At 47.9% G+C, this 20725-nt stretch overlaps 1 protein-coding gene across 3 annotated transcripts in view; it reads right to left on the reverse strand.

Moving 5' to 3' along the window:
- Positions 1 to 20725, reverse strand: part of LOC119173803 (uncharacterized) — a 92297-nt gene that overhangs the window by 4774 nt on the left and 66798 nt on the right. For all 3 annotated transcript variants that reach the window (XM_075889763.1, XM_075889761.1, XM_075889762.1), the window contains 4 exons: positions 18083 to 18228; positions 17039 to 17213; positions 12619 to 12869; positions 11328 to 11541 (listed from right to left, as the gene is read on the reverse strand). In XM_075889763.1, coding sequence (XP_075745878.1) covers positions 11328 to 11541; positions 12619 to 12869; positions 17039 to 17213; positions 18083 to 18228 — 786 coding nt within the window. The remainder of the gene's footprint in view (positions 1 to 11327; positions 11542 to 12618; positions 12870 to 17038; positions 17214 to 18082; positions 18229 to 20725) is intronic.

The following is a 20725-nucleotide window of genomic DNA, read 5'->3' on the forward strand; positions in this document are numbered from 1 at the left end:
GCAACGGGGTACGCCACAAGGGTCGGTTATTTCGCCGCTCTTGTTTAACGTAGCGATGCAGGGCTTGGCAGTCGAGCTTGAGCAAACGGAGAGTATTGGCTCCGCAATCTATGCGGACGACATCGCTCTCTGGTGCTTGTGGGAATTGAGGCTGGCCCGCTGCCTTTGCGCGGGCTTTGCCGCTTTTTCTGCCGTTCTCATGTCCCGACATGTCTGCCCTCCTTTGCTGTCTGCCGTGGTGGGAGAGCGGAGTGACGTTTAACTCCCTCACCCGAAAGCGGATGTTGACTATGGCACCGCGCGCGGAGACTCCCCAGAGGTTTTCGCACGCTGCGTCAGGGGCAGACAGTGCTCTCCGGGACTTCAAACGGTGAGCCACGCATTCTTTTCCGTCCATCGAGTCCCGTCGCTCGGGGCTCGTCGGACTTCGCCGACGGCGCCTCGCGCCCGAGGCGAACGCTCACCTTTTGTTGCCCCGCTGCGTACTCACGGCCGAAGGGCAGTACGGCGTCCTAGTGCGTGGCCTAGCTACGCCAACCCGTCTCCCTCCGAGGCCAACGCGAGCGCCTTTGCCCTCGCTCAAGCAACCGAGCCCTTTGTCCCGGTGTCTCCGTGGATCACCTTTACCGCGGAGACGTGCTCGTGGCACCGTGTGTAGTACTTTGTGCCCGTGGGTGGATAAGCCTACTTGCTTTCCCGCCGCGCCTTTTTGCAATGGGCTGTACTGCGTTTTGTGTTGCCACAATAAAGTGTTGCGACTTTGAGCAGTATCGTGTTCTCGCCACGGCAACGGTTAACGCGTGCTCTGCGGCTCGCTAAGACCGGACCCACACTGGTGGCCGTACTCCTTCGGGATACGTGTACACCACACTGGCGCCCAACGCGGTATCAAAAGCTCTAGCTTTTGACTGCTCTTAGCGAGTCAGTTCGCCTGCGCGATTCGGGCTCGTCGCTTCGTGGCATGCCGCGTTGCACAAAGAGGCCACTGCCTCTATCGACGGGCACCCTTCGGCGCTCGCCTGTGTCGCCACCCCCTTTTTGTGGTGAATACACTCCTACGTGGTAGCTGACGCGGTATCTCGTGCCCCCTATTGTCTGCTGAGAACCTGGATTTCGGTGCGACGGCCACTCGCGGTGCCTTAGCACATGCAAGCGTCGGGGGCGAAACAGCGGCGAAAAGAGGGAGTCCCCATGAGGACGACCTTGACTGCTATCCAGGTAAGCGGCGCACTGCGTAGCGGCCGAGCGGATGAACTTTCAGAAGGCCACCGTGCCGAGAGCGAACCCGTGACGTCGTGCACGCGTCGGTTGCTGCGGTCCTGAGTGGAAGCGATACCAGACTCCCCCATTTGGGAGAATGAGAATCGCTTTCAGCAGCGAAGAGCTACTGAAGGCTCAGCCAAGTGACCCGTTTCGAATCTCGAAGGGACGGAGCGCCGTATACGCTGCTTGCTCTGCGACAGGCGCCGTTAAACCGTCTTGACGAGGTGCGGAGCGCGGTTACGCTGCTTGTTCTGCGGCGGGCGCGATTAGGGGGCTGAAACAGCGTGTGTCGCTGAGTCCCCGGCGGATTCATTTTGCTGTACCATGACGGGCTCCTGCTAAAGTATATAGCCAGTGACAACGAGTCCGTCGACCGGTTTAAGGTGGCTATGCCCAAAAGTCTGAGAGCCGCACTGTTGCGATCCTTTCACGACGAATCCATGGCCGGTCACCTGATTGGCTCGAAAGTTTTTGCAAACTGAGCAATGTTGTGACCTGCCCGGCACGAAGCGTGGCTTTTATCGCTATTCCGTGCCTGCCACGTTTGACAAACGGTTGAGCCAAGGGTTGGAAAGCCACCCGGTCTTATGAACCGATTGTCAGTGAGCGTCCGTGGCGCGTACTTGCTGAAAGATCCCCATACGGGAAAGCTCAGCCGTGCCCACATCGCAGACCTGAAGCCCTTTGTCACGGTCTGATGAGCTCGCGCCAGAGCCCTGCGGCACTTCGCGCCAGCAACGAGGCACACCCGGAGCGGCGGACCGCATTCGGACCCCGCACCGGTATAATCTGAGGAAGCGGTCACCTTTGTGATTTCGCGCCGGACGGCGAACTTCTCCGCAACCGAAGGCCCTCAGTTTACTGTCTAGCCTCAGTATAGGTTAGATTCTTTACGGCCTTTTCTCATAAAGAAGTTGACCCCGCTCTGTCTGCTGCCAGTGTTTCTTTTTTTTAAGTGTTCGTGTGTATTTTATGTTTCTTTTGTCTAATATTAAGTGTTATTTGTGTTTTATGTTTTTTTGCCAGATGTTGAGTGTCATTTTGCTCTGTTTTTACTTTTTTTTCTCGTGTTCGTTTCATCTACCGCGAAGGGAGCTGTGTGTGACCTTCAGTGTCGGTGCTTGCCGGGAGAGAGAGACGAAGGACGCTTTGCGCCTACGCTCGCACAGCTGTCGGCGGTGTGTGTGCGTGCGTGTGTGGGTGCGTGACGCTTCGGTGCAACCCGCGAAAAGTGCGTCACGGCTTTCCCCCCATCGTCGCGGACACTGGAGGTGCTGGGGGGGCATTGACCCACTGACGTCAGACTGTCTGGCTGTGCTCTGCTCTCGGCTGTCGTCGAAGAAGCCCCGCTGCCTTGCCACCATGGCTCCTGCGCGAGGCCAGCTGAAAGCAGCTATATGCTGCCGGCCAACGCCAGGGTGCCTCGCAGCCAATTTTGGTTCGGCCTCCCTGACCACTGAAGAGGCCTGGCTTCGCGCAACGTTCCAGCTTCATCATCGAGCCAGAAATGCGGGGCCTCCGAAGCACAGCCGAGGCGGCGTTCGTCGGACTCGCGGCTTATGAAGAGCAGCAACGAGCCATCAGTGAGCCCCCCCTTCCGGTACCTCTGATCTCGCACTCAGGCATCGCACCCAGCGGACACTGTCACGCCTTTCAGCCCCTCGGCGCAGTGGACGCTATCCCCCTTCAGCACCACGAACACTAGTGCCACGTTTCTGTGCTCCCTTCCGCAGTTATTTGTATAGTGTCATGTGTTTACTTTGTTATTTATGGTTTGTTTCTCATTTGCGATCTTTTTTTTTAGCAGCAGTAACAGGGCTGGACTGAGGTTTGCTGTCGCTCATAGCAGTGTCATTTTAACTGCATGGGTGACATCCGGCTGCATTTTGCAGACCGGTAAAGGGCAAATTTAGGAGAGGGGGATGTGGGAATTGAGGCTGGCCCGCTGCCTTTGCGTGGGCTTTGCCGCTTTTTCTGCCGTTCTCATGTCCCGACATGTCTGCCCTCCTTTGCTGTCTGCCGTGGTGGGAGAGCGGAGTGACGTTTGACTCGCTCACCCGGAAGCGGATGTTGACTGTGGCACCGCGCGCAAGGACTCCCGAGAGGTTTTGGCGCGCTGCGTCAGGGGCAGAAAGTACTCTTCGGGACTTCAAACGGTGAGCCACGCATTCTTTTCCGTCCATCGAGTCCTGTCGCTCGGGGCTCGTCGGACTTCGCCGACGGCGCCTTGCGCCCGAGGCGAACGCTCACCTTTTGTTGCCCCGCTGCGTACTCACGGCCGAAGGGCAGTACGGTGTCCTAGTGCGTGGCCTAGCTACGCCAACCTGTCTCCCTCCGAGGCCAACGCGAGGGCAAAGTCGAGCAACCGAGCCCTTTGTCCTGGTGTCTCCGTGGATCAACTTTACCGCGGAGACGTGCTCGTGGCACCCTGTGTAGTACTTTGTGCCCGTGGGTGGATAAGCCTACTTGCTTTCCCGCCGCGCCTTTTTGCAACGGGCTGTACTGCGTTTTGTGTTGCCACAATAAAGTGTTGTGACTTTGAGCAGTATCGTGTTCTCGCCACGGTGATGGTTAACGCGTGCCCTGCAGCTCGCTAAGACCGGACCCACGCTGGTGGCCGTACTCCTTCGGGATACGTGTACACCACATGCTCTGGCGGGTCGAACGGCAGCGTTGAAGAAGCACTGCAAGCGGCAGTGCATTGCGTCGAGAAACACGTTAGTGAGATGGGCCTCTGTCTCTCACCTTCTAAATCAGAGTTGCTCCTATATCGTCCCACTAGGAGGGGACCGAAGCCTAAAGGGTGGAGGCCTCCCGAGGAGACAGATATTAAGGGGGGACGTGGCAAGTAAAACTAATTTTTTTATTAATGTACTGTTTGTGATGAAATTTGGTGTGTGTATGTGGATGATTGTGAGGATTCCAAATATGAAAACCGTTTTCAAATACCTCTTGTACTTTTTGAGTTACAAGCATAATTATACTAATTAATGCTCTTCGCACTTAAAGAGATAATTATTGCTAAATGAAATTATTTTTTCATATTATTATGTTCCCAAAGCATCAACTTGTGCAAAGAAGCTATTAGTTGATTTTTCTAGTTCTTGTAACCATAAATAAAGTTTCCAAAACATGGATGTTGTTTTGCGCACACATCGCAGTAATTATAAAATGTGTTCTAAAAATTTTAAATGATGAGTAAGAAGAGAGATAAAGCTTTATTGCACTGCTAAAGGCCTCCTGAGCCTAGTGCAAAAAACGGAACGACTCTATCAGTCTTTGTTAAAAAATGACAGATGTTCTAGCGAAGGCACATAGGCGAAAATCAAGAGTTGAGAAAACTGACTTTGAAAGTTCACTCTTGTTTGGAAGTTCACAACATGCCTAAAACACTCAGAATCCTCCTGGGCAGTAATCCTGAGATGCTGTGGCCTTGGCCTCTGTAGAGCGCAACCCAGTTTTGCGCTTCTTTGTCGTGGAACAATGCGTCTTTTGAGCCCTCTTCACCCTTTTGGCATCCTTTTCGGCTGCTCGCCGCAAAGAGCAGTCTCCTGGATTGAAGCCCAGTTGAGCAGTGATCTCTTGCAGCGCACTCTTGCAGCCACCATTGAAACGGCAGACTGCATCTGCAACTGCACTTTCCACACTTCGAAGGGAGGCGAACTGGCTCTTGGACTAGAGTGACCAAATGAGGCTGTTCATACTCTCCACAGCGTTCTGGGTTTTTCCCTGCGCACACCTTTCAAGGAGCTCTTTGTTCGAGAGGCGCTTGTAGATTGGCAGCAGTGCCACTCGCACGTGAGGGGGCAGTTTATGTTTGTGAGGCGGCAGCGGCTCTCCCTTGGCCAATGCCTGATTGTGCGGGCACCAGGAGTCAGTCCCACTTGGGCACAGGTCGTGGTGTGGATCCTGGTCTGTGGATGTTACATGGTAATAAGTGGCCATGATGGCCCTCTCCATGCCAGGAACATCGTTGGGGTGGCTCTTAATGGCCCAGCCATAATAATTCGTCAACTTCTTTATAAGGCCCTGCGTCAGCCGGCCTTTGCCACCCATGCTCAGTCCTCGGCCTTTGGATTTGTGCTCATCAAGAAGGTTGCGCAAGGACCCATTCTTTTTTTCACATGGTTCACACACTCCTGTTTCTTAATCAACATGTAGCCATACACCTTGTCTTGCGTGAGGGCAAGGTACGTACGGCTGTCACCGTCGCAGAGCACATTGATGTATCGAAGCTTGTACTTGGTAAACGATCTTTCAAACATGATCCTCGCTGCTTCTACTTCCATTTGGCCTGCATTAGCATCGGTGTTCTTTTGGCACTGTGGCTTGTGTTTCTCAAGCCACTCCTCATAGTTGTCGTCACCAGGCTTGGGACCAACAGCACAGCCTTGGCAGTAGTTGGACAGGACACAGTGGTCCAAGACCAAGCCTGTGTACAGCTCGATTACACAGCCCACGCCAATATGACTTCTGTGCCTCCTCGTCATCCACGTGCCGTCGTAAATGACGTCAATGTTGCCTGGCACTCCTCCTAGGTCCTTGTAAATGTCATGCACCTTCTGTGCACTTTCTGCTTCAATGCGGGTGGCAGCTGATGTGGTGGCAGGGTGGCTGTACTTCCTTTGCAGTCTCTGGTAGGACTTGTGGTGCAGTGCTCGATGCGAAATGTCCATCGCAGAAAAAATGTCATTTATGGCAGATTGTTTTCTGCCAACTGACTGCACAGCCCTCAAAGCACGCACGTTTACCTCAAAGGGGTTCGTTTTTTGTTGCCCGGAGCACCTCGGGGACGACCACGCACTGTTCACTATGCCACAATTGTCACAAAAAAGTTCCATCCTCGCCGCGAGTCCAAGGCAGTGCGTAGTCTCGAGGCGTATCGACCCTTCGTCGCACTTGTTGCACTTTACTGACGAAAGCAGACCGTTCAGCATCTTCTTATTTACAATGAAGAATGTGGAGTCCTTACCGCCGTCATTTTCGTCGCAGCCTTCGTTCAGAAGCTCGAGCTTCCGCTTTGAAGCGGATTTCGATGCTACGGCATCCAAAACATCCCGCCTTGTCTGCGCCCGCTGCGCGATTTCTTCACTGCTCGGAATCTGGGCCGAAACTTGCGATAGAATGTTCGACGCGCGCACGCCCGGAGTTGCAACGGCTGCCGACGCGGTGCCACCGCAATCGGGTTCGCGAGAGCGTCCATCACGGTCGACGGCATCCGGCGGTCTGACATACGACGATGTGGCACCTTCCACACTCTCGGCCTCACAACAATCAGCGAAGGGTCTGAGTAGAGGCTCCGTGACGCTTGAAGAGCATGCTCCGTCCGGAACTGCGACTGGGACGGCAGCCGCAGTCGTCTGCCCTTTGTTCCAAGCTTTCCGACGCTTGCCGTACTTGTGGACGCTCCGGAACTTTTTTTGCGACAACATAGCACCGCAGTATGAGCAAGCACTCAGAAGAGACCACCGATGTAAACAAAGCTTGGTAAAAAAAGCACGCAAACTATCACAAAAACAGCCAACTGGCAAAAAACGAAGCGCACGCCGGATGATTCTCGACTCGGCGGCCGCAGATGCGCTCGCGCTTCCAAGGTTGCCAAGGTGCGCGGCGCAGCTTTGACCAGTAAGAGGTCGCGCCTGCTACCACGTGACCCGCGCAGCCAATTGCCGTTCTTCGTTTTCCTTTTTTTACTTGCTCCTCGCGCTTTTATTTTCACTCGGCGAAATACGAGACCGCGACCATCGGGAAGCCGGCTTTCTCCTCTTTCCAAAGCTACCAAAATGGCGGCCCACGGTCAACAACTTGGCGCGTTTGTGCGGCGTGAACAACACCGTTTCAGGGGCTTTTTTTTCGCACTTTTCGGCGACTAGCCTCGGCAAAAACACTATTTGCGGGATTTGTAGCGCACGTTTCGCTGTAATATTTTAGAACAAGGAAGTTGAAGGTCTGAAGATTACGAAAAAAAATAAATCAGAAAATCGCATATTTTGACCAAAATCGGCACTTTACTTGCCGCGCCCCCCCTTAAGTTATGAACTTCATCCGGGTGCGAGATCCCCAGGGTTCGTTCTCTCCGGGTGCTAGGCATGATTATTGAAGCTAACGGTCAGCACGGGCGTACAATAGATAAGCTTACAGGACATGCTGAAGGAGTACTCAGACTCATTGCAAGGGTTTCCAATAAAAAAGGGGGGCTTAGCGATAATCTACTCAGGCTATTTCACGCGTTCCTCATGAGCCATGTGAATTATGTCACTCCCATGCACAGATGGCAGAAACACGAGATTAACAAGCTGAACACGCTAATGAGGAAGTGTATTAAGAGAGTCCTCGGACTCCCAATGCCCACATGCAAAGACTTGGCATACACAACACATTGGAAGAAGTGATGGAAGCACAGCAGACCGCACATATTTCCAGACTCTCGTCTACGACTTCTGGAAGGGGAATCCTGACCAAGGTCGGGCTCAGTCCGACGACTTTAAAGGATAGGACCATTCAGCTTTCGGATAGTGTGAGACAGGCTATTGCAGTCTGGCCTATTCCTAGGAACGTGCATCCAACTTCCAACGCTGGCAGGAGGAGGGCTCGCGCCTCCGCGCTTCTGCGGTACGCGCATGCACATGAGGCAGAGTCGTGTTTTGTAGACGCTGCCCAGAATGAAGGTGACTCTAATCGCTTTGTTGCTAACGTTGTGGACCTAAAGGGTTACGTATTATCAGCCGCGTCAATCAGCACGTCGTCGGCTTGTAAGGCAGAGCAACTGGCCATTGCACTGGCAATCCTCAGATCGGACAGAGAAGAGATATTTACTGACTCGAGATCAGCCCTTCGAGCTTTCTCAACTGGGGCTGTTTGTGAGGAAGTTGCTAGGGCACTTGAGGGTAAGGTGCTGACTCACCACGTCATTACATGGTTCTCGGCGCACGAAGGCGCCGACCGAGGTAGGGGGGTTGGCCAACGTCAATGAGTTGGCCCATGTCCAGGCGCGAGGTCTTGCCGGCTGCGCCGGGCACTAGGAAGCCGGTGTGCTGGGTGGGACCGGCGACGGGCTTGGTCCGACCCTTTCGGAAGCTGACCCACCCCGCTTCAGGGACATTCTCTACACCTTTAACGAGATTACTAGCCACTACCAGACGAGCCGCAAGGCTTTCCCCTTGCCACATCGAAATCTCACGAGGCCCCAGGCTGTGACTCTCAGGCTTTTGCAGACAAAGTCGTATCCCACACTCTCCGTCTTCAGTAGGTACACAGAAGTCTCCCCTCTGTGTCCCGACTGTGGGGCGGTTAGCGACTTTAAGCACATGCTCTGGGCGTGCCCCTCTTTGCAGCACCACACAATCCACGGCTTGACGGAGGAAGCCTTCTCTGCTTTCCTCACGAGCCACGACTAGTTTAACCAACTACGGGCTGTCCAGAAGGCCCACGATGCGGCGGTGAGGCTTGGCCTTCCTGTCCCAATGTGGGAGCGGCCCGCAGTATTGCCCCTATAAAACAGGGTGAAGATTCTTCCGGACCCAAATAAAGTTAACTATCTATCTATCTCGTCGCGAATGTCGTTGAAAGGAGAAGGGTTACGTGGCAGGGACGGGAAAGGGGAAGCGTGGCACCGGCGTGTGAGAGAGAGCCGCACTCCGCGAACTTTCTTTTTTTTTTTCCTCTGTCTCTTTGCGCGCGGTGTTGGAAGGAGAAGGGTCTTTACGTGTCAGGGGCAAAAAAGGGAGAGGCACGGTACAGGCACATCGTAGATCGGCATTTGAGAGAATGCAAACACTTCACCACAGCCTTTTCTTTCCTTCGCACGCAGCGTTGAGGTGTCGGAAGTGCTGCTGCGGGATTGGGCGGGGTGCTGAGAGCATTTTCGGAGCGCGGCATGTTCGAATTAACCGTCACAAGTGCTTGTGAGTTCTAATTACTGGGCGTTCTTGCCCATTGGAATACACATGGCTTTGACGGGACCTCATCGTGAGTGCGAATTAACCGGAAGTTCGAATTAAGTGCATTCGAACTAATGAGATTCGACTGTAGTATGAATTAACAGAAAGTTTGAATTATCAGAGTTTGAATTATCGCAAGTCTACTGTAAGTGCAACGTTTGCAAAACATTGTGTTCTCGACCTTGTCGTACAAAATATGTTAAGTTCAAGAATACTGCGAGATCAAAAGAAATGAAAGTGGATGAAAATCTATTTGCAGTAAGTGAAAGCCACACTTGCAACCTACGCAATGTAATTGTGGGAACAAGTTTGTCAGTACTTAAATCGAGTGGTCACAGTAGTTTTATCTGAGGGCCGCATTATACTGTGGCAGTACCAGCACCACATAATAGCAAGGGAAGCACAAGTGCATGTGAAATTTCTTCTTTCTTTTTCAGGTCACCACAGCAAAGATTAACAAATGCACATGCTCTGTGGTCAGCTTCACAAGAAATTTCCCAGTATGAGTCACCGAACAGGCATTGGTTCTTTCAATACCATTTCTGTAGCCCTCTTAAATGCCAGTCCCATCGCACTCATGCCAGGCTTAACAGGCGCCATGTTTTCCCTGTATGCACATTCTTTTTTTTTTTATTTTTTCGATGGGAAAACACATCTGGATACTGCTGTATACTTATTCAAGAAGTGCAACAAATATATAGGTCTCAGAGATTTTGCGCCTGCTGACCATGAATTGTTACTCCGACGTTCATGTAAGATTGGAAAAAGGCACTGTCAATTAAGGGGGCAGACTGGTCTTTGAGACCAAAAAGTGACAAAAAAATTCATTTTTTAAAATTAACATATTTGATTTCTGCAACTATTTTTTCATCTCTCTGCAAATTTTCACACACCAGGAAGTAGTAATTTTTTTGTAATGTCATTCTAACTGTCCAGATTCTTGGTGCTGTTAACGTGCAGAACCTGCAAAAAAATGGGGAACTGACTTTGAGGCTTCTTTATAATTGGCCGGCACCTGCATTAGAAGCTTTGCTACGAATTTATGAGCACCTTTATAAGAATTGCAAAACATGCGCACCATGGTTGTTGATTTTTGAAGAAGCTGTGTGTTATCAGTTTTTTTATTTTTCTCAAAAAAGTAAATTTATGACTGTTCAATGAGGCCTCAATATCTCTGCAGCTAGGGCAGGTACAACAATAATTCTTTTTGCAATGGAAACCTGTATGAGTGTAGAATGCTAGTATAGGAGCAGAATTCAGAGAACAAGCCTTTTTAATTAATTACTCATGAAAATTGTAATATAATTCCAACTGCTTTTGAAAATGGATAGTTAAATTTGCTGTAAAATAACCAAGAAAGGCCTAAAAACAAAAAAATTCTAGCATACTTTCACTCTATAGTGATGATGATATGTGGGGTTTAACGTCCCAAAACCACCATATGATTATGAGAGACGCCGTAGTGGAGGGCTCCGGAAATTTCGACCACCTGGGGTTCTTTAACGTGCACCCAAATCTGAGCACACGGGCCTACAACATTTCCGCCTCCATCGGAAATGCAGCCGCCGCAGCCGGGATTCGAACCCGCGACCTGCGGGTCAGCAGCCGAGTACCTTAGCCACTAGACCACCGCGGCGGGGCTCACTCTATAGTCATTAGTATATGTTGGAATATCTTAAATATCACTTTTAATTAAGCACTTTTTTCTCTATGGCGGCCTTATACAGTAGGGGGGTGAACTTAAGTTATCTCAGGAACAAGATGTGTTACAGGACTACTAAATAAATATTTGAAATCAGCGGAAAATACTGCATAACCCTGTGTAGTTTCATCAAGATCACTGAAGAAATAAACAAAAAGTGTCTAAGACCAGTCGGCCCCCTTAATTCACATCTCTGCGAAGATTGTAAGTAAGCTACCCAAGGTTTTATTTATCCAAATGTGTCCCTAAATTCAAAACAAAGACAAATACATGGGCATCTTCACGTTCACATCCATAAAAAAAGAAAATGCCGCCTCAATGGCAAAGAACCTAATGTACAAAAACATGCATTGTTGACTAAACACCGCCTCCCACAGGCCCCCCTCAGTTCGCACACTAAGAGAGTAAAAACCTCTACCTACCCCTTGTTCCCAGCTTGTGGCTGGCGGGAGTCGAGGGTAAGACCGAGTCGGACTTCTGTTTCTGAACACCACTGGTGCTGGCCGCGTCCAGCTCCGCCTCCTCGGCGACGGCATCACCCGCTTCGTCCTTTGCTGCCTTGGCCAGTTCTTCCTCCTCTTCTTCGCCTTCTTCCGCGAGCTGCTCCGCACCCGCCTCTTCTGGGGCAACCGAAGTCTGCAAGCGTGCAGACACAACATGAGTATGTCCTCAAATGCTCCGTTTTGCACGAGCTTGGCCCCAGAACTCTACATTCCAAAAAAAATATATATTTGTAATAATATTAAGAATCACTAAGCAGTGAAAGAGGCTCTAAAGCTTTTTTAAGCATGTGTTACTTTCCCAAGTATTTGCTTTAGAAAGTCAACGACGATAAACAAGGGCTCTCCGTACTGTCTGGAGCAATATTGCAACACTAGACCGACATGCACTTGAGGGACAAAAAACAAGTAATAAAAAGAAAAGAAAGTAACAGTTCACAGAATACCACTCTAAGGAGCAAACCTAACCTGATTGGCTTATCACACTTGAAACCTCAACCTCAGCAGTGCAATGCAATAACCGTTGCACAATTATGGAGAGTTAGCTCTCGTTAACAGGGAACTGTGCCGTGCGATCTCTTGGAAGGATGCCCTACAAAGTTGACACAACAGTTGAGGGTCTACACAAGGGCAGTCCAGCCCAACGTAGCATTCTCATAAGGGTCCTGCATCTCATGCTGCTGGAGAAGGCAATGCTAATGATAACCAACAATCAAGCCAAGAAAAGTATTGATTGATTGATATGTGGAGTTTAACGTCCCGAAACCACCGTATGATTATGAGAGACGCCGTAGTGGAGGGCTCCGGAAATTTAGACCACCTAGGGTTCTTTAACATGCACCCAAATCTGAGCACACGGGCCTACAACATTTCCGCCTCTACCGGAAATGCCGCCGCAGCCGGGATTCGATCCCGCGACCTGCGGGTCAGCAGCCGAGTATTTTAGCCACTAGACCACCGCGGCAAGGCCCAAGAAAAGTATCGGGGATGTTGTTTGTAGTAATTATGATACAAGTGAGAAGACATTGAAGCCGACGAAAAGACAACCTGTCGCCGGCAGGAATCGAACTTGCAACCTTCAAAGAATGCGTCTGATGCTCTACCAGTCGAGTTGGTGCTCTACCAGTCCCCCTTTCACTTTGTTAGGTACACCCAACAAAGCATACAGATTAACGTGGTGCCCAACAAAGAAGACAATGCCACACTGGCTAACCCTGTGTTGCTGGGCCCTGCTGGATCCACGGCGGGACGGGTGAATTCGCGGCTGGAGGCACAGCAGGAAGGTGACGGGCCCTCGGTGTCCATGGTGGGCCAGGTAGGTGCGCCCACCCAAAATGGGCACCCCCTCGAGGCGAGGCAGCGGCAGCGTCAGAACCACTCCGGCACTCGTGCCGACCCAGAGCAGGCCCGGCCCGGCGACCAGAGAGGTCACCGTGACTGCTGGCCGAATGCTGCCTTGCTTGGCTGCACACGTTGAAGGCATAGGTGTACAGTGTTTACGGATTGAAATGCGATGTTAAAAACAAAGCCAACTCCAAGAAGTGAAAAAGCCATCGAATAGGGAAGTTGTAATGATGACGATGACAACTTTCAGTACAAAAGAGTCATCATTACCATCGTGAACATTGTGTTTTATTTGGAGCTGTGCAAATAGCAAAATTTCAGATGCAAAGCAAGTTTTAATAATAAAGAGGGAAACAATTTTAAAGGGAGACATGCTCTTAAAAAAAACATTTTTTTTTATTTCTTGATTGATTGATTTTGATAAAACTCGGTGAGCTTATGTATGTATGTGTGCTGATTTTAAATATGCAATTATTTTCCTTGTATAAGGCGTAGTTTTTAAAATATAAAATATTTCATGAGCCTTTCAGGGAGCAAGATTTTTTTTTAAACTAAGAGAGCCACAAAATACTTTGACATATCACAATTATCTGGAATCAGGACTGTGTGCGATGCAGCAAAAATGGGCATTCTAAATTAATTTGAGCAAAAGTTAGGGTACATTAAACATTTGCGTGCGAGTCGATTTCAAGCAAGAATTTCACTGGCAAGTGTTCAACATTTCATAACTTTTCTTCTAGTTAGTTTAGAACAATCATTTTTGTAGCATTGCAGTCAGCTTTGATTTCCAATTATTTAGATATGCTTATTTACTTTGTAACTTTCTTAGTTTAGACAAACGCTTGCTCCCCAAAAGGCACATAAAATATTTAGTATCTTGAAAACTACATTTAACGTAAGAGAAATGATTGCACATTTGAAATCAGCACACATATATACGTACACTTGCCAAGTTTCATCAGAATTGATCTAGAAATACAAAAAAAAGTATGTTTTAAGGGGGGACGCGGCTTTATCGCGAAAAATGGTAAAAAAGTCGATTTTTTGAAACTCAAGTTTTCAGTTTCTGGAACCCTTCTATCTGGTTCCAAAATAACTACACTGAAAACCGCGCAGAAGTGCTTTGGAAAATTCGTTTCACCCACCTGGATAACAAAAATTTTTCTGGAAATGGCAAGAAAACAGCGTTTTTCAAAAAATTATAGTTTCGCGATGCTTGGGCCGGGAGCCGGCTTCTTGGGCTCATCGGAAAGAGCATTTCTCCGTGTTTAACTTTCCCGCCTCAGCTGGCTCCTCCCTCTAACAACAAGCGAGCAAAAAGGAAATGTTTGAAGGTCGTTTTGAGGCCCTTGATTGGCCGCAACCGCCATGTTGCCTCAGCTCGCCTCGCCATTGGCTCGATGCTCGCTCCAGGAGATCGTCGTCTGCTGCTTGTGCGTCGCGAGGACATGGCTCTCAAAAATCACCACTTCGTGACGTGTTCACGGCTTGATAATCACTTAAGATAGAACTACGCTTTAGTTACGAGCAGTAAGCGGATGCGCGATCAGGTTACTACGAGCGGGAGCTCAGTCTACGAGTGCTGCGCGAGTCGTGTTTAGCCCTAACTCCACCGACAGCGAGACTGCGGGCAGGAACGACGCGCTAGCGCATTCGTGGCGACGTGCTTCTTCGCAAGCAACGAAGCTGAAAGCGGCGGCACGATCTGATTACTACGAGTGGCTGCACCGGATGCACGATCAGATTACTACGAGCGGGCGCGCGGCGGTCTACGAGTGCGGCGCGTCATAGGAGTCGGCTTTAGGACTAACTTCGCTGACAGCGAGACTGCGGGCAGGAACGACGCGCAAGCGCACTCTTGGCGACGTGCTTCTTCGCAAGGAATGTACCACATCACTCGCTAGCTCCTCTAAATCACGTACGGGCATTTTACGCATCGGCAGCGGACAACACAATCAAGCTCGTCACCCCCCCTTCACTGCCAAGGATCGCTCGGAACAGCGGCTAGCAGTTTCGCGTGTCGCATTCGAAAATGCGATGCCAACTGCAGTGCGCGATGAGTTTTTGTCTTCGTAGTTACACATTTCACGCATCGTCATCGAACGCTGCCGGCAAGTGCATTACGCACCGGCTGCGCTGTCCACGCGGCCGCGCACCCCACGGTCATATGGAGTGCTGTCAATAGGCTTTTGTGATGCGATTCAGATGTGCTTGGAGCCGTGCTTAATATCACCACGAGCGACTATGAATGTTCCGAGGTTAATGAATTGCTGTAGATTAGAGTTTCCGCGACCGGCTGTATGATGATGCGTTTCACAGCTAGAGCGGCGAAACAGCATGTATGAATCAGGGGCACGAATTTTTATATGCCTGTTTCGTGTCATTAATTTACTGCTAGAAATTCCCGTGCCACCAGTCTTCTGCCCATAACTTTGTTACTTAGAAAGAAGGCATAGGCCGTCACGGTGTGATCTATTTTTCTGATGCAATAAACTTCTCTCCAAATAAAAAAAAGTTCAGTGAATATTTGTAATCAAGTACTTAATTACGCTAATTACAACTTCAGCACAAAAAAATATGTGTAATAATTTCAGTATATGGCTTTATTCAATTACAACCTCTTCTGTCATACCTATCCCACCACTCCTTCATACAAAGAACTTGGTTTGAAATCCATACTTGTTCTTTGTAAATCACGAAAAGGAGTAAATCATGAAAACAAGTCAAATAGCACAAGACAAACCTGAAATCACAATTTTTAGGTGTCTTAGAGACGTAAAGAAAAGTTGAAACTTTAAATGCAGCTTTCTCAATACTGTTTTTTTTTTTTTACATTATGCTCAGTCCCTCCACATAGTTCAATGAAGAAATAATTTGTTTCTCGTAAAGTATTTGTGGTATCGCTTCAAAATTTTTATGGAAGCACTGTGAGGTCATTCTTAGTGTCTGTGCCGATTTTCATCAATATCCAACGAGAAACAAAAAAGTTCATAGAAAAAAGCCTGTCCAAAACTTCGACAGGCTTTTTCTCACAAGTGTGTTTTGGACATTGTGCATTGCTCGTGGAAAGAGTAGCACGGGAACGAATGGACCGATTTTGATTCTGTTTTTTTTTTTTCCTGAATCCCTGAACACTGCTTGTGGGTACAGCAATCTTCAATTTCTGTTTTATGGCTCTGTTATTTTTCTAGACGATGATTTGTCCGTGCCACTGTTTCTGACAATGTGTGTCGGCAGCCATGATGATCTCTAAAAAAAAAGAGAACTTATTAAAAAATTCTGAAAGTGCCATACCCTGTAGCTTTTTTTTGAGTAAAGATCAACACCATTCACAGCTTCCTGGCATGTTTTGTTGCAGCGCTAGGCTTTCCACGAGCAGACCATGTAATTGGATCGTGTAGCATTATGTAACTTGAGAACTACTGAAGCTATCATGATGAAACTGCATATTTCCCTATTCTAGACACTTATGAGTATGCATGCCAAATTTCATTGCTGTAGGTCAACAAATAAAAAAGTATTTTTTCAATGCCACTTCCCCCCTTAAGTGCCATGTCACCCCTTAACTCCAACCAGAAAGTATGTGGAAATGCATAAACACGACGTTACGACACCAACTTGGTTCCTTCCTCAGGGGGAACTGTGGCTAAGTTGTAGCGGTGTCTTCAAGGCACTTGTGAGGCAGTTAATGACCACCGCCCCTCCCTTTTTGCCACGGAGCGTAGTCTGTGTGCATACACCTGTGTATGTGCAAAAACTAGGGGGATCAAATGTATTATGTTCTTCTGAAACATTTGGTTTTGCAGAACTCGCAGTAGTGAAATATCTTTCACTAAACCAATAGGTGTCTTGAGGAGGACTTCAGAAAAAGTCATTAATCTAAAGGAATCTTTATACTGAGGTTTGCTATAACGAAATTTGACTGTAGTTAAATTTCAGAGCAAATGTAATCATATAGCAAACACTATTAAAAATACTCAAAAGTTCAAATATACGCACAAGCCAAAGTTCCATTTATTTCTCAGTAGAATTTTCACCATGTCACAGCTTTGCATGCTGTAATTATTTTCCTATTTTCTAGTAAGATTTCATTTATAAAAGGTAAGCTCAATTCAACTAAACTTATTTTCCTTGATTAGAAGGAGTCAGACATAACAACCAATGATGCTTTCATTTTGCACAACACATTCAAGAAAATTTTTGACCTGTACGATATGGATCGCAACAAAAAGGAACCTTCACTACACATCACCATATCAGAAAAGTGGCTTTACTGCACAACCGCCCACCTGAAAGGAAACGGTTGACGCCCTCAGCGACGTCAACGTCCTGGAGATGTTGGAACGTCTCAGTATGGTACAGGCTGATGCGAGATGAGTTCTTCAGTGCAATCCAAAGTCCCGTGCCCGAGTGAGCCATGAGGTAGGCTTGGCCACCTTCCTCTTGGTTCAAAGTATGCGTCCTCTGCATGGCAAGCAGTTAACAGTTTCAAAGACACGCCTACACCCAAGGATAGATAGGTGGACTAGTTGGCGCACTGCATTGTTTGTAATGAATTTAGAGGACTGGAAAGACCTCCCCTGTGTCATGGTGTACTCTCTTCGTCTGTCATCCATCCTGCACTCTCAAGTTTGGTACACTAAAGGTATCAAGTATATAACGCCCAATGCTCTCAAAGATGAAGTGCGCACCCACTACGGTAATCCAGCGGTTATGATGTCCGAGTGCTGACCTAAATGTCCTGGTATCAAATCCCAGTCATAGCGGTGGCATTTTGTGATCAAGGCAAAATGCTAGCTCACATGCTTAGTAGATTTAGGTGCAAATCGAAGAACCCCACATGGTCGAAATTTCTGGAACAGTGTCTCTCAATCATACCGTAGGATGTAAAACTATAATCATGCTTAGGAATTCAAGCCCCAGCCAATATTAAAAAGACATGTGCGTTATACAGTTGAGCCTTTTTAAAGGGACACTGATATAAGAGACACTGTCGTGCCTACAGTTAAATACGGGTTGATAAGAAAATGCATATGAGGTACCCTGCTTATAAGAAATATCTCATATAAGAGACAAAAACTGCTGCCCAGATCATGCCTCTTATTAAGGAGTTTAACTGTAATTAGTAACTACTTACCTCATCAATTTAAGTCTAGCAAACAGTGCACTACATGTGAAACCTTAATCTGAGCAACTGATACAAAGGTGGCCTGCCGTAATAAAAACAACAGCTGTTGCAGTATATGGCAACACAATGACGCATGCAACAACTATTGTGCAATCAAATTGCCATTCAAAGCAGAGTTCAGGTGGAAAAAGCTCCACGGGCCTACCTGTATGTCTGACGTAAATGCGTCAAGCACGTAGATCTTGTCAGCACAGGCACAATACAGCAGTGTTCCTAGGGGAAGCAGAGACGTGATGGGCTCCGTCCCAAGGACAAGAACACCGGGAGATTCCAGATCCCAACCGCCAGTTGCTTGGGCACAAAGAAAGAGAGAGAGAGAAAGAAAGTTCTCACATCTGCAGAGCATGCAGAAAATCAACAATCATAGTAAAGAAAAAAAAGCAAGAGGTTGAAGTAGGCAAGAGAGAGAGAGAGAGACACAAGAAGAGAAAATGATAGGAGTGGTGTTCACTGGGAACAAAGGGGTTGCTTTTTTCTAGTGCGTGCGAAGTCTACGATTCAGCACAGATACATGCCATACCGCAGTACTATGTGCGCCAGCATTGTTTTCTCATCTTGCCAGAGTCGAGCTCATTACAGGTGTCATAATTATAGCCTGCACAATGTCTGAAGTCATAATGCATTATTATCCAACTAGAAACTCAAAATCAGCAGTTGCTTCTTCCTTTTTTTTTCTCTTTCCTGCTTCTTCAAATGCAAGTGACAGTTTGGCAAGTCCAGAATTAATAGGTTTCTCATCAAGAGAGCCGGTGTGTAGGGTGGTGCTATTAGCATCAAACATTTAAACAAATATTACAGTACTCAAATTCAAATTACCAAATATTTCAAAGTATCCAGATGAACAAATAAACATGCATTAGACGACATGCAACCCTCATTAAAGCTAGTTTCACTGCAGTGGACATTGGCCGTAAAAACACCCATCCAGGGAAAATCCCCACTACCGTGAAGCCGCACTTCAAGGTCAAGTGAAAATACCTCAAACCTCTGTATAACGAACCCAGATAAAACAAAATATCGATTATAACGAAGTGAATGAACAATAATAGTCTTACAATCAATATAGCCTTAGGAATCGAACTTTATAACTAATTTTCGGATATAACGAAATTGTTTTTCTGTAAGATGAAACTTTGTTGTAATGAGGTTTGAGGGTTATACGCTCACATGGATCCATCATTTTTTAAAGCTTAAATGCTTCTTATACTGCTTTATATGCTCTAAGTACAGTATATTTTAAAACTGAACATATTTTATATGTTATCATTTGCATCCTACAAATATTCAAATACAGTTAATCCTAGATATATTGAAATTGATGAATTCACGAAAAAATTTGTTTTAAGGAGGATTTCGTTATATGCAGGTTCGGTACGAAAATTTGGAAAATAAACGGGCAAATTAAACAAAAGGGGGACTCAAGGGGAACTGACCAAAACACTTATTTTACAGTAAAACACTGCGTTATTATTGTAATAGCAATTATCTGGACACTCAGCAGGTTTTTGCCATAGCCGTGTTGGAACTGTCAAATGCTCAGACAGAAAGTACACCACCCATCTTGAATGAGCACGAAACTATGCGGGGATGGGGGGATCACTCGAGTAGCAATAATGAACTTGGATTTTAAGGGCGGCCACGATCACTGGCGCGCTTGCCATCTGGGAGAGTGGGAGAGTATCAGTGTGGTTTCAACGCGAAGGGACTATGTGAAAAGAGCACTTCTACTTGGAGCGGCCGTATTTGCTCACACCAGCATTTTGGAGGAGTTCCGCGATATCGGATCTAAAAAAGTTGCCTGCCAGCCTTACTTTAACATTACAATTTCTTTTTTTGCTATGGACTCCACTGCATTGCATTCAATGCACTGTCGTGTAGCCAGAACTAATCAGCTAATCGCAAAAGCTACCAGCCTGCGAACTCGTGGAGCGGCGCAAGACGGGAGCGTGTGACGAGTCGACCTCAGGAGGTCCGTCGTCACCGTGGTCTTGGAGAGTTTCCATCAACTCCTAATCTGACATCCCCTCGGTGGTGACGACACGGCAGTCCAAAATTAAAAATAGTCACAGTTTCGCCACAAGGACGAAGAACTTGATGCGATAGCAACAACTTGGAATGTAACGCTGAAAACAACAAGCAGATAGAAACGTGCAGTGTGCTGCTCATGCACAAATGATGCACGAAAACAACATACACAGGACGAGAGTGAATTAACAATGCTTACCCCTCGACACTTAACACGCTGTTAGAACAAAAACGAGGCCCAAAACGTAATCACATGTACAGATATGAATGCGAACTAAAAAGTGCCCCAGTTATTATTCCGCTGTGCTTGAAAAGCGCACTCTTTACCCAAACGGCATCTGTCGAGCGAGTGAAGTGATCATGGTGCACCCGGCAACTAAACGCAATCGTTCGGGTCAAAGTCGAAGGGGCGCGCGCGATCCTCCCCACCGAAGGACAAGTGTGCGCGCAAGCAATCAAACCCCCCCACCTTCGCGGAGCAAGCTAACAGCGGGAAATAAGCACGCGTTGGCACATCTTGACAAGCTGGGCGCCAAACGCGAGTGGCTTTTATTATCCTTTATTAAGTTTTCAGATATAGAAATACGTATACATATACAGTGAATGACGGCAGCGACAGCAAGAAACCAGCCGAGACTGTCCACGTAACTGCTATCGCAATAAAAAAACAAAAAAGAAACAAAGCTGAACGTCGTCGAAGGCCATGTCATGCATGTGCAGTGAAACTATGCACGTGCGCACGGCCTTGACAAAGAAGAGCGAA

The sequence above is a fragment of the Rhipicephalus microplus genome, chromosome 3 (genome assembly GCF_043290135.1).
Source record: "Rhipicephalus microplus isolate Deutch F79 chromosome 3, USDA_Rmic, whole genome shotgun sequence".
NCBI classification, from domain to species: Eukaryota; Metazoa; Arthropoda; class Arachnida; order Ixodida; family Ixodidae; genus Rhipicephalus; species Rhipicephalus microplus.